Source organism: Onychostoma macrolepis, chromosome 14 (genome assembly GCF_012432095.1).
Source record: "Onychostoma macrolepis isolate SWU-2019 chromosome 14, ASM1243209v1, whole genome shotgun sequence".
In the NCBI taxonomy this organism is placed as follows: Eukaryota; Metazoa; Chordata; class Actinopteri; order Cypriniformes; family Cyprinidae; genus Onychostoma; species Onychostoma macrolepis.
The window spans coordinates 19,956,578-19,971,074 of record NC_081168.1 but is presented as its reverse complement, the minus strand read 5'-3'; the positions used below and the strand labels follow the sequence as shown (position 1 = coordinate 19,971,074).

Sequence of the window (14,497 nt, the reverse complement as noted above, 5' to 3'; positions counted from 1 at the left end):
TATAAAAAAAGACAAAGAGAAATACTAAGCTATGAAAACAAACAAATAGAATGTCCAAGAACAACAAAACACAAATCTTGAAAAGGAATCCACTGCTGTTTTTCTCAATAAAAAATATTTTTTTTAAAATAAAGAAAAAAATAAAGCAAGAAATAGTACACTTTGAAATCAAATACATCAAATGTCCAAGAAAAACAAAACACAAATCTTGAAAAAGCGTCCACTGCTGTTTGTGTCAGTAGACAGTTTTATGGTGCAGGGGTCATGACCTCTGAAAACTCGGCCCAGCAGAACACCTAATAACACATTTTCCCTTAGAATAAAAACACAGGAAGATCTACATATGTCCTGCTGTTTTGTACACATAAAGGGGGCGTATTTGCACATATATGACTCTCGAAAGATGAAACATGTTTTCAAACAGTAACAATGTTGCCGAGGCAGATGGACGAAGTTCATGCACAGCTGCCACCTGCTGGTGAAGAGCGGAACGCCTCTAATTATTGCTCCCCAATTAAACCAGTTTTTAAAAGTTACATAACAGATTCATTCATGCAAACACGAACAATTATAAATTTAACAGCTGTCTATAAAATCTTAATTGTGTAAGTATCAGCACTATCTCTGCTTATGACTGAAATTTCAGCGCGCTGCGCAGAATCCGCCCCCTTTCCTCAAGCGTGTCCAATAGTGTTTCCAGAAAGTCTTGCGCTTTATTTTAATGACCTTAGCTTGACTTTTCCACCAATTTACAGGTGTGCCATCACAGGTGGACAGCGACATGGAGGGACGGCAGCTACAGCAGGTGAGAGAGTTTATTTACTGTTAATATTTATAAACAGCACACTTGTTTTGCCAAAACTTTGCGCAGTAAGAATTTTACGCATCATGAGTTTATTCGTGTGTCATGACAGTTTGGCGTTTGAGAGCACTTCAGCTCATCGATATAAGATGGAAAGCGTTACATCACCTCTCTAATTTGATTTCTGGCAGGTTTTGAACCCGCAGAGACTGAAGGCACTACAAGAATGGATGCAGAAAAGCTCAATCACTTTAACACAGGTCAATGGGCAGAGGAAATATGGTGGTCCTCCTCCGGGTGAGTGCTCTTGAATGGAACTGAGATCAGCCTTTTGCAATTAAAACATAACCTGTGGCATTTTATATGGAGTATGGTATGGATGAAGACAGAGCTGTAGCACATGGCCTCTTATTTTCCTTTGTAACGTTGAGCAGAAACAAGCCTTTTGCTTTTCCTTTGAGAGGTTTTAGGAATAAATCTTCATCATCTTGGGTTTAAAACGGCTTGCCATGTAGAACTGACACGAAAGAACCATGAACCATGCCTCTTTTGTGCTTTGTCTTTACCTCCATTAAAACATGGACACCTGGAGCTCAATTAGGCTGCAAGTCCTCATTGCTGCTCAGTTTTTGCTGATTGGGTGGTTTTAATTATTGTTTGATTGGAATGATTAGTTCAAGATCCCCTTTAAAGCAAAATTTGTAGATTAGTGAGCTTAAATTCTAACGTGTTGATCACTTTAGATGTAAATAACTTGTTTAAATCTGACACCAACAGTATTTTCTGCGTAAGTAATATCTGTTTTAGTTGATACACTTAACTTCAGGAATATTAGATGTAACAAATCATGAGTGCATAGATGGTACTTATTAGTTTTTTTCTCAAGGAGTACATCTAATTTTCAGCTTTGATCTGAGTCTCTGGTCAGTGCATGTTATGTGATGTTTTCATCAGTTTTTCAGAGTATAGTTATACTTCTAAAGGATCATATTATGAGGATTTTTATTTGCCTTGATCTTTATTTCTTAAAGACCTTGATGTACTATAAAATATCTCAAACTATATATGCTTTATAAAGTCAGATCTTGACACTCTGAGCAGTTCGGTATCTATGATTGTCATAATTTATTATGAGGTGTTTTTCATCACGGTTTTACCGCTAGTCGACACAAAATCATGAAGCTTTGAATTTACAGCTAACAAGGGTTTTTATTTATGACTTATTTTATCTTTATTTATGAAAACACTTTCAAAAAGTGTATTTTGGCAAAGCGTATGTAAGTTAATATATAAATGAGAATTTATATTTATATGCATAACTTGTCTGTTTAATGTCTAAGTGTGTGTGTTTATGAATGTATGTCTCCTACTATTCTCAAATTGGTTTCAACATTAATCATGAAATCTTTTTGAAATGTTATCCCAGTCACTTTTGTTTTTGAGGAAATGCAAATTATAACTCCTTTCTTTACTTCGTTCTCTTACTCCAGGCTGGCAAGGTCCTGTTCCCGGCCCTGGCTGTGAGGTTTTCATCAGCCAGATCCCACGTGACGTCTACGAGGACCGTCTGATCCCTCTTTTCCAGAGTGTTGGCATTATTTACGAGTTTCGTCTCATGATGAACTTCAGCGGGCAGAATCGTGGCTTTGCCTATGCAAAGTACGGCGACCCCGTCACCGCCTCCACCGCCGTCATGACCCTGCATCACTACCGTCTGCCAGATGGGGGCTGCCTGACGGTGCGCAAGAGCACGGAGAAGCGGCAGCTGCGTCTGGGGGATCTTCCGACTAACATAAATCAGGTGAAGTTGCTGACGTTACTGCGAATGGTGTCTGACGGAGTGGAGGATGTCATGCTGAAGATGGCTGGGCCCAAAGGGAGAGAGGTTGTGGCTCTAGTGAACTACTCCTCCCACTACGCCGCATCCATGGCCAAGAAAGTGCTTATGCAAGGTATGCCAGGACATGGAAATATTTGGATTACTAACTGAATTGCTGTCATTTTAAAAGAAAGTAGTATGTTGCATGTGTAGTATGTGAATTTGTAGTACGGTATATTGTGTGTGTATATATGGAGTAGTATGCATTAAGCAGTACATCAAGGTTTATTTTGTGTGTGGATTTTTGTGGAGATTGTGACAATGTCTATTTAAAATAAATGCTGGTCTCTCAAACTTTCTATTTATCAAAGAATCCTATACAAAAACTCATGTTCTCCACCAAAATATGAAGCAGCTCAACTGTTTTTACCCATTGATAATAAGAAATGTTTCTTGAGCAGCAAATTAACATTACAATTTAAATCGGCATATTATAATGAATTCTGGAGGATCATGTGACACTGAAGACTGGAGTAATGATGCTGAAAATTCAGCTTTGACCTCACAGGATAAATTACATTTTTACAGTTTATTAAAATAGAAAATTTGAAGTTGTATTTTTCATAATCTTAAATTCTTACCTCTCCCATTTTGAACAGCAGCATATATGGTATTAAATGCATAAATATTCAACATTTAGAAGCAGTTAGGAAAAAAGATTATGCATGCATACACTCTGTATGTGTCAACACGCACAATTATTTATTTTACTGGAGTAAGAGAAAGTATTGTATTTATCTTAAGTAGTGTGTGTGTGTTTTTTTTTTTTTTTTTTTTTTCTTCTCTCTTATGTCTTTTCAGCTTTTAAGAAGCATTGCGGCATATCCATTACCGTGAAGTGGACGTCCTTCTCAAAGTCAAAGCATGTATCTGAGACTGAACAAGAAGATGGCACCTCTACCCCACCTGGTCTGAATCCTTTCCCCAAACCCTCCATCAGCCCTCCCCACCTGCACCCTCAGCCCTTCCTTCATAATGTCCCGGCCCACCCCCCTCTCCAGTCCTCCTTCAGCGCTGTGGGGGGTCCGGCTGGCCCTCCGAGAGATGAGATGAAGCCACAAGGCCCCGTTAACTGCGACACCGTGTCTCTGCTGCAGTGGATGTGCGAGGTGCACAGACTCGGCACTCCGCAGTATGAAATCCGTTACCATCACGCCAGCTCTGATGGCTTCCTCTGCTTCAGCTACGAAGTCCTGATCCCATGCTTTCTTATTCCCCTGTATGGGGTTATCCAGATCCTTCCAGGCCCCAGTGCTCAGGCCACGAAGGAGGAGGTTTATCGAGCTGTCGCTGAGCTGGTGATCCAAACCATCTGTAAGGTCTCAAGTTTACGACCTTTCTAAATTTTGAGCTGTTAATGTAACGTTATCAGTTTTACGTTCAGTATTCCGGTTTGAAGGTATGTACTGTTCCAGTTTCAGATGAGTGGAAATTTAATGATTAAACAAGTATTTAGTTTAATGTTAAAAGGGGGGGAAAAAAGCCAATCTGTGCAGTGGATTTCTTTTGATTTTACAAGCTCTTGAATTCAGCGGCATGAAAGAGGTTTGAAGTATTATGTTCTCGTTTGTATGTTTTATAATATTTTAATGTAATTAATCATTTATTTTAGTCAGCCTCATCACATTTGGATGATTGCATGTTTTCACAACTTATTTTGTGTTTTTTCACCGTATTTGGGTCTTTTTCACGATTTGTTGCGTTTGTCACGTTTGACTTTGCATGGTGTGCTCTTGTTTCCTTGTTTGATGGGTTGTACTGACTATAAATGACTTTTGTACAGTAAATAAGTTGTTCAAGACTTACAATTTGTGTAGTCTGTTGCTCAAGTCCCTGATTATGACTTGGATGGATCACTACTGTTCATACTCGTGGTAAGTCGTCTCAACTTTCATGCAGAAAATTGCTACAGATATGAATGATACTTCAAATCACATGGGTTTAGAGGGGTCTTTCAAAATCTTTTATATATATTATGACTATAAAATCAATTCTTAATTTTATTATTTAAAAAATCTATAGAATTGTAAATTCTGTAAAAGCTTTTTTTTTTTTTTTTTTAAGCTGGAAAATCACAACTTTCATAGACTTAATACTACTGAAGAGTTTTATTTAAAAGCTGTGATGTTACTTTTTTTTTAACAATTGGTTAAATTTGCAATACTAACATTTATGGCTGCCTTAAAGACAACATTACATAGAATGTAGGCCTAGAGACAATGTAAAAGTAGCATCATGCATGTGGCATTAAAACAAATATGACTGACACAAGGATAAGACAAACTAAATATCTTAGTTATCCATTTATTGATAGATCTGACAATCCAAGCACATTCTAAAAGAGCAGGCAATGACTTGAATGTTTTCTCCTTAATGTCAATGTTTGATAACTGACACAATTATAACTGGCATTTGGCAAATGGGTCCACAGTCGTCCTCTGTTTATATGGTGCCTGGTTTTAAGACTACAAAGTCCTTTTTTTGATCTCCTCAACCAGATCCACTCTGGGCACATCAACCTACAGGAAACCAGACAACATATTAGTGATTTTGAAAAATTCTCAATTTTTATTAGATTGGACTCCCAAAAAGTGAGGTATAAAAATGTAAAATAACTATTTATGTTCAAGCAGATGAATAAACATGCAATATTGTGTGACAAATGTAGCCTATTTGAAATGATGCATAAAATTGTTTTATAATCAATGTTGTTAAAAGGCATGACAAATTATAAACTATCAAACACACTTCTTCTCGGCTGGCCACGTTGCGCAGTTTGACGACTCTGTCTTTGAGTTCTTGTTCTCCTAAAATGGCCACCAGTGGAATCCCAGTTTCCTCACAGTGCTGCAATTGGCTCAACAGCTTCGGGTTTTTCTTATATAAAACCTCAGCCTGTAGCACATAATGCATAGCTCAGAATCAGAGATCCACAATACAACTCCAAATTCATTTTAGTTTTCTTGAAACTACAACCTTGATTCCGGCGTTCCAAAGCTCGCTGGTCAGTTTGAGTCGCTCTTCTAGAAGGTTCTTCTGCGCTGAGGCCACCAGCACTTGAGTTTCAGTGGTGCGCACCTTCTCTGAAGATATCTGGAGGAGATGAGAACATTCCACATTTCTATTTAAATACCTTTCATATTAAAACACAGTGGCACCATTCTAAAAATGAACTCCAAGGAAATAAAAAGAATTGTATAACTAAAATAAGTTTAAAAATAAATCCTTAATCTTCACAGATCATAAATACCTTTTATAATAAAAACCAGAGGCACCATTCCAAAAATGAACTCCAAGGAAATAAAAAGAATTTAGTAATTAAAACTATTTTTACCATAATAATGAGTCATTAATATTGTTTTTAAATTAAAAAAAAAAAAAAAAATTACTCCTCCCAAATGTGTAAAAAGCCTTAAATATTTAATATGAACTCTTAATTTTCCCAGTTTAAAAATATATATATATATATATATATATATACACATACATAAGTGGTGTCAAAATTAGCGCGTTAACGTAGGCGATTAATTTTTTCAGTTTAACAACGCAATTAACGCAGGGGCGGAGCTAGGGTTGGCCACCCCTCTCACAACCGCTGTTTGTCACTTTTTCTCTTGACAAGAAGTGCATGCATTCAGTCTCAGAGCGTCTTTGCGACCACATCAAACCGGAGATGTTTCAGAAGCGCGCTCCACTTCACTTCAGAGGCAGGCGCGAGTCAAACGAGCGCGGAAACGGTACTGTGCTCGCAGCGCGTGCTCTTCCATTGCACGCACAAAGGTGCCGGCGCGCGCTGTATCATTTCATATCAAAGCGCGAAATAAACTATGAGCATGCAATGTTGTGGTCAGTTAAGTCATGATGTTACCAAAAAGGCGATTAAAGCTGCCTTAAAACTGTGCGTGGCTGCGTGCATGTAGCTAATATATTTTATGAGTCACATTTAAGAACATGTCTCTAAAATGGTTTTCAAAACTTTCCTGGAGCAGCCCAGCACTGTCTCCCTCATCTAACACACCTGATTCAACTCGTCAGCTCATTAATAGAGACTTTAAGACCTGAAGTGTGTCAGAAATGGTGATGAGAGTTGAGAGAAAATAAGATGCGTGTCATGTTCAGCAGCGGCTGCTCTTAAAGAAATAACACAGCCAAAATAACCTAATAACCAGCTGCTGGGATGTAGGGCTGGGGGGTATATCGAGTTTGTACGATATATCGATATATGCTTTATAAGCGATAAGGTATGAAGCAATACCGTTACTATCGATATAGTAGTTTGATATGAGCGCATCTGAAAAAATATCTAGGGAGGACACAGACTGAACTACTACGGAGAAAGTGCATAATACAATTTGTTCTACATGTATCAGGCTTTAAAAAAAAAAAGTGCTTTTTTTTTTATTTTCAATTTTAGTTTAGTAAATTTAACTTCTGCTTTAAAAGCATTATTTTTGTTTTTAGATTGCAATGTTACAATGTTAGAATGTAATGTGATTTTAACCCTTTTTGCACATAATATATGCCTTCATGCTTACATTCACTTTATTTGTTTAATCCAAATACAAAATACGAGATATATACCGTATACTGCATATCAGCCAAAAAATACAGAGATATTAATTTTTGCTCATATCGCCCATTTGTTCATCAAAGGACAAAGGGAAAAAAAAAAAAAAAGAGAACTTTTATAGCTTTAAGGATTCATCTATATTTAATTTAGTATTTATATTATATAACTTCAATTTCAATTTCTGTATATTTCTGCTGAAAGGCACAGGTAAATATGACATTTATAATAATGGGTTTATGTGAAGATTGTTTTAAGTTTAAGAGTTAAGTTATTTTTTTAAAAGTCTAATGTTAAAATTGATATCTCTCAATTATACTGTAATGTTGAATGGCTATATAGGGGCATTTTATAGAGAAATCAGTACTGGTATCAGTGATACTGGCCTTCAGTCATAAAAAAAGATGCCATTAATCAAATATTAAAAAATATACTGTCTTTATGTTGTTTGTACATTCATTTGAAGATTGAATGTGAAATTATTGCAATATAAAAGTATATTTAAAAACTTTAATGTTAGGGGGGATTAATCGCGATTAATTTCAGAAAAATGTGCGATTAATTAGTTGTTTTTTTTAAATTGATTGATAGCACTTATATATATATATATATACACACACACACATGCAAATAAATAAATGTAAATAGCATTAAATAATTAAAATAAATATTAATTCATGTTTTAAATGTTTAAAAACCATTAAATAATTGAATATTTAAAATGAACCATTACAGTGGCTCCATTCTAAAAATGTATTTAATCAGAAAAAAATTTACATTTTAAATTGCATAATTAAAATAAATATTAAAAATAAACCATTGATCTTTCTAAAGGTTTAAAAAGCATTAAATATTTAAAACTAAACAATTTTTTTTTTGTTGCAAATACCATTTCATATTATATTTAAATGTACTCTTTAAAAAAAAAACAAGCTTCCAAAACAGACAAAAAAGAAAAGTAATTATACAACCTCTTTCTCTCACTCACCTCGGCCTTCTGCTCCATGATGGAAAAGATCCTCTCAATTCCAATGCTGACACCAACACAGGGCACTTTCCTGCCCTTGGGGTCAAACATGCCCACCAGACCATCGTATCTCCCTCCACCGGCCACGCTGCCAACGCTGACGCCAGCCTCATCCGCCCCGTTCTGCTCTGCGGACGTGGACACTGGCGCTGGGATGGTCTGGGAGAGAATGGCTTCATAAATCACACCAGTGTAGTAATCCAATCCTCGAGCCAGACTCAAATCAAACACCACCTAGAGAGAGAGAGAGAGAGAGATTTAAAAATTAATGAGGGCAAACGAAAAGAACAAGCATCACAGATGCAGACAGCGAATGGGTGTGAAAAAAGAAATAATGAACATCAAATTATAACTGCATTTACTGAAATGAAACACCCGTGTAAGAAATTTTATAGGGTGTGTATTTCTTATCTAATGGATCATAAAATGCAACGAAGATGCACGTGGAGCATACAAAAAAAGAATCAGGTGTGATGTGATATAGCATCTTTTTCAAGTTAATTTTGAGTTGTTTTTTTTTAAACTAGCTGTAAATATTTTCATTTTGATGGACAAATATATAATTACAAAAGACTGCAGAGTAAAAGCATTTTCTCTACACACCTTTTGATCAGTATTAAGCACAACAGGAAATAACTGAATTTTCTTTCGACGCGTTCTTGACCTCTGACCTCACCTTGTCTGTGACCTGGAAGAGCTCCAGGTAGCCGAAGAGCAGCTTCATATCCGTGAGCCCAGCGCAGGCCTGTTTGTTCTGGGACAGTTTGGGGTCCTGAAGCAGCCGCTCGGCCAGATCCTGTCCACCTGGAGGTCAAAGATGTCAGCAGATGTAGGAATACACAAGAGGGAACACATCTGGTCAGGTAAAAACCGGCTGTAAGCGACTTTGTAATGCATGTGTGATGAATGTTTACTCACCCTGCATGCTGACATACTCCCCGATCCGATCAGCCACATCCTCTGAAAGACCTTTCTCATTCACCATCTCCTTTTTAACATCCTCCCAGGCCATCTACAAACACAACGAGCACTTCAAACCTTAAACTAGGGCTGGGTTCAATCATATCACAAATCATTTGTAGCGTGCTTGCTATTCAATAATCCCATTAAGCTTTGTGCTTTGCTACTTGAGATATGAAGTCTCAGTTTTCAAATTCTGCTAATTTTAATCACAAAATTCAAACAATAAATACTGCTTTGACAGATCACTGTAGCACATCAGTTTGTGGAAGCACAGCTTGTAAACAATGTCAACGTTAACAATGTCACCAACCAACTTATTTTGTCAGCCAGACAAAGCAACTCCAGAGAAAAATTAAACTGTTAGTGCTGACAGATACAGGTATATTTAAACATACAATAAACGACATGAAAACTTATGACAGCCACCGTTTAATGTTTATTATTTCAGCAACAAACTGCATTGTGCAATTTTAAATATTTGTATACAGCTGTTTTTGAGAGCTGATTGAATATGGACTGTTAATTTTAACCTTCAATATTGTAGTAATGTACCAACTGACAGGTTCCCTGTATAATTTACAGCTTTAATGTAGAGACTGAAGAATAACTGAAATGCACTGCACCTGTTTTATGCATTCAAATTCACGGATAATGAATTGAATCGCAATCAAATCAAAGACTTGATAGATAGAATTGATTCTTAAAATCTGTGTCAATACGCAGCCCTGCCTTAAATGCATTCTATTATCATTCTATTCAATTATTAACATTTATTAAGACTTAAAAAAATGCAAACATTCTCTTGTAACAGAAAGCATTTCTCCAGTCACCTAATGTTAATGCTCAAGGTTGATCTCTCACCTTGTCCAGTTTGTCCACTGTGGAGCAGATTGTGCGGAACTTCTCGTCAGGAACGCCGCACACGGCAAACATTCCATCTAGAATGCGTCGGTCATTCACCTGAAACACCACAACAGTGAATATCCCATCTCAAACTGATAAATACACAACATAAGGTTCTACAACGATTAATAACCATAGCTGCTTCTGAAAGCTTAGGCTGCTGACATGTTGCCTCACTGCCCTATCAGGCAATGACTCTGCAGGCACAATTTTGGACAGGCTTCTGAGGCAGCATAGTAGTTTAACGATCTACAACAAAATGGATAGAGCTTTGGATTATAACTAAGTGAATATTTAATTACTACAATACTAATTTCTCACTAGAAATGATATTAAAAGTGAACAAAGTTGGTCAAGTTGGTTACACAGTGCAACTTTTAGACGCCATCTTTATTATTTTAAGATCAACTGTCATCGAATGGAACGCACAGGACAGTGGGATATCAAAGGCAGCAAAGGATACATCTACGATGCCTTCAAAAATCAATCAGATGAAAGCATCTCAGCAAACAAGGTCATTGGATTATGACGTGGCTTGTTGCCTTGCGGAAGCAGCATTTTTCAGCTTTCAGACCCAGCTCATAATACTGCGAATTTCTCATGTCGACCAGCAACCAACCTTGATATGAAAATCTCCAAGATCTAATTCATTCAGGATCTCGTAGACAATTTTCAGACACTCGGCATCAGGGATCATGGCATCGTACTGACCTGCGATATCGAAATCCTGCAGCCACAAAGATTTATCATCAAGAATTATTTACATTCATATTAATAATAATAATTCTATTACAACTACTACTACTACTAGTACTTCTACAAGTAGTAGTAATAATAATAATAATAATAATAATAGCTAATGATATTGAGGGATGCTTTAGAGCGAGGTACTCACACACTGGTAGAACTCCCTGTATCTGCCCCGGGTCATGGCCGGGTTGTCTCTGCGGTACACTTTAGCAATGTGGTAGCGCTTAATGTTGGTGATTTTATTCATCGCGAGATAGCGAGCAAATGGGACCTGAGGAGAAAAAAGTCAAGGAGCCAAATGCTGCCAGCACTGTTGATTCTTCAAAAAAAAATGTCATGCAGTTATGGTGAGATTGAACACATACATATGGCCAATCAAAAATAGCTTTTACAGCAATAAAAAAATAAAAAAACACTCAGATTTCAGAAACACTGAGAATATGCAATGACTTGTTTATCCGTTGATGCTTATTCTGGCTTTCACTTGATTATTTCTGTCCTGAGTCCCTTGGAGAAAAATGGTAATTTCAGTCTAAATCAAACAAGCTAACAGATGCAAATCAATCTGACTTTCCCTACCAGCTATATGTCTGCAAAAAGATTCAATATTAGATCAATAAACGCATGTCTGATGGATACAGTGAGGTCATATCTCAAAGACAGAAGTTCTCCTCCCTGGTCCTTCAGATCGTAGATGAGTTTGGAGTCTTCGCCGTACTTCCCTGTCAATGTTTCCTACAGAAACACAAATAAACAGGGTCATTATGGTGAATGATTGCAATTATGTGATGCAAAAATGAATGTGTAACTGCTACAGAGACCTTCAGCTCAAAGACGGGGGTATCGATGGTTTCAGCACCATGGCGTTTAAAGCAGCTGATGATGATGTTGAAAACCTTTTCTCTGATAGCCATTTGCTTGGGATTATAGTCCCTGGACCCCTACAGAGAAGAAATGAAAGATATAGCTCACTGCAAAATGGCTCACTTCAAACAAACCTGTCTAAAATGTCAGTTGTTTATATACCTTGGCTGTCTTGAGAACAAACACATGTTTTCCCTCATCTCCTCCCAGCTGAGCTTTGAGCTGCAACAGTTTGGCCACTTCTTCATCAATCTGAAAAACAAACAGTACAAAGTTTTTACCTTCAGAAAAATGAAAATGCAGAAATTGCTTCCGGGTGAATCATGAAACTTCTCAAGAAAATATCTAGGCCATTTTTTAGCCTAAAATTTAAAAAGTAAATTTATTTTCCCCAATTCGCTTTCTTGTAATGCAAAATCTCTCAATACATCATGTGTTTTATTTGTTTATTTGTTGTTTTAAATTACATTTAAATGCTGATTTTATTTATTTTTTTATTATTTATTATTTTGTCTAAATAAGATGATTTTCATTTCTTCTCAATTTCTTTTATTTTTTATTATTAATGCTGAAAACTTGACGCTCAATTCTTCTTACTATTTCTTACTCAATGCTGTCAACAGTTGTGCTGCTTAATATTTTGTGAAAACCATGATACATCTTTTCAAGACTCGTTGATTAAAAGAGAGTTCAAAAGAACAGGTTTTATTTGAAGAAGAAATTATTTGTAACATTACATATGTCTGCACTGTTACTTTGGAGCAATTTAATGCATCTTTGTTGAAAAAAAGTATTAATTTCTTATTTTTTTTAATTACTAACCCCAAATAGTACTGTATACACAGTAAGAAATTACATATATGTTTATCTTGATTTAAGTGAAATTTGACCTGCTATTTTCTTATCCTTTTAGTACATTTATTTTTGTTCTTCACTAAGTTCAGTATTGTTTTGGATGGGGAAACAGGACGTGAGCAGATGACAGGCAGCACGTAAAGCTAAAAGTCATAAGATCAGCAGTGACTGGACTGTGACTGAAATAAAAAGGTACCTGTGATAAAGTCATTCCAGAGGAGAAGCGCAGAAATGGCCGGTTCACAGCAGACCGACGGCCCATGAGTCCAGCACACAGCCGCATGGAGACCAGCCCCAGAGCGTTCATTACGCACAGTCCAAACACACGCCAAAATCACAATACCATAGAGTCCAAAAGCAGGTGAACCATCCGATCCCACAAACGGCGATGTAATGGTGGCGGTATCCGCATCAACAAGCAGGAAGAACAGGAGAAAAGTGGTGAGCAACCCTGTCACTAGGGGCCCATAAGAGAGGCATCACAGCAATGAGGAAGCAAAACATGAGAGGAGGCTGTCAAAATCAACCAGCATCCCCCAAACTGAGCTACAAACACACCACACCTCTTAGATGACCACATAACTGTTATTAGGGCCTTTTTAACACAACATGAAATATAAATATAACTTGCCTCTCTTTTACAATACACTTGTCATGGGACTTTTTTCATATTTTAATTTTCCTACATTATAGTGTGTTATAGACATACTGAAGTTCAACAATGAGTCTCATTTTCGATCACGTCATTTATCACTGGACACTCAATAGCGTCACATTTTCATTCTAAATCTACAGCAAACACTATAACTGAATGCATTTCATACTATCACTACAGATTTATTCCTCCATCCATATACAGTAATGATGTCCACCATGACTGACAGATTGCATCAGCTGGCTAACAGTTAGCATCATGCCGAATGCAGAATAACATTCATTAAATATTGAATATTGACAATGGAATAAATTAAAAACAACAAAACGGATCACAGCCTATAATGCAGACGAGACGTAAACAGTTGTGATCTCCCGTTTTCTTACATGAAAGATACAGCAGGGCCAGGCAGCCATTGATCACACCGTGTGTTCCGTCATTAAGCTTATGTTACAAGTTATTAGCACTTATTAATGCTTATTAATGCTTCAGATCTCATACTAACCTGTTCTTTACTCGCTTTCTCCGATTTCAGTTTCCTGACGACCTCTCCTTGTGTTTTAATCGCCTCCTGTAGCTGTGCTTTATCGGCCATGGTGCTCCAGACAGCCGACGATGAACCTGGGACGGAACTGCAGCCGCTGCGGCGCACACGTTAAACGTCACTGCGCTTGCGAAAACATGGGGAACGATGAAACGTTTAACCTATTTTTTTAACGAAGAGAATAAAAATTATGTTATTATTATTATTGTTGTTTGTTGTTGTTAGCTAGTTTCATACATATTTATAATATATGCATGTTCATAAAACCATGTTTTTCTCTATTATATCTTTGTAATTTAGCAAAACAGTTTTTATTTTGATAAATGGAATAACAAATAAATGATCGTTTATAATAATAATTATTATTATTATTATTATTGTTATTATATTATTATTATTGTTGTTGTTTAAAAATAATAATAGTAGTGCTCCAGCTAGTTTCACGTATATTTATAATACATACATGCTCAACTTTTATTCTCTATATTTTTTCTATTTATTCTATAAGTCTTTGTAATGTATACCAAAATTAGACATTACTAGATATTTATACCTAAAATAGATTATTATTATATTATTATTATCATTATTAATTAATTAGTAGTAGTGGTGTTTAAAAATGAAAAATAAAGAATAAGGTGACTTATCTATAAATTTGTAATGTATATATTAATTTTGGTACTGTGGC

The 14,497-nt window shown here is 36.4% G+C and overlaps 2 protein-coding genes across 3 annotated transcripts; one reads left to right on the top strand and one right to left on the bottom strand.

Moving 5' to 3' along the window:
* Positions 1 to 653: 653 nt before the first annotated feature.
* dnd1 (DND microRNA-mediated repression inhibitor 1) lies at positions 654 to 4,482 on the top strand. Its single transcript, XM_058798054.1, has 4 exons — positions 654 to 805; positions 994 to 1,099; positions 2,293 to 2,754; positions 3,483 to 4,482. The coding sequence occupies exons 1-4, from the start codon at positions 782 to 784 to the stop codon at positions 4,022 to 4,024; spliced, it is 1,134 nt and encodes a 377-aa protein (XP_058654037.1). The 5' UTR covers positions 654 to 781; the 3' UTR covers positions 4,025 to 4,482.
* A 489-nt stretch (positions 4,483 to 4,971) lies between these two features.
* Positions 4,972 to 13,925, bottom strand: hars (histidyl-tRNA synthetase). 2 transcript variants are annotated; one of them, XM_058798794.1, is made up of 14 exons: positions 13,771 to 13,911; positions 12,807 to 13,067; positions 11,918 to 12,007; positions 11,713 to 11,832; positions 11,531 to 11,626; positions 11,037 to 11,162; positions 10,761 to 10,868; positions 10,100 to 10,198; positions 9,194 to 9,287; positions 8,952 to 9,079; positions 8,237 to 8,509; positions 5,658 to 5,774; positions 5,430 to 5,576; positions 4,972 to 5,200 (listed from the first exon to the last, which is right to left on the bottom strand). In XM_058798794.1, exons 2-14 carry the CDS (start codon positions 12,915 to 12,917, stop codon positions 5,147 to 5,149), a joined length of 1,563 nt encoding a protein of 520 aa, XP_058654777.1. In that variant the 5' UTR covers positions 12,918 to 13,067; positions 13,771 to 13,911; the 3' UTR covers positions 4,972 to 5,146. The 2 variants fall into 2 exon arrangements, with proteins under 2 accessions (XP_058654777.1, XP_058654778.1); XM_058798795.1 differs by lacking the exon at positions 12,807 to 13,067 and having other exon boundaries at positions 13,771 to 13,925.
* Positions 13,926 to 14,497: the final 572 nt, after the last annotated feature.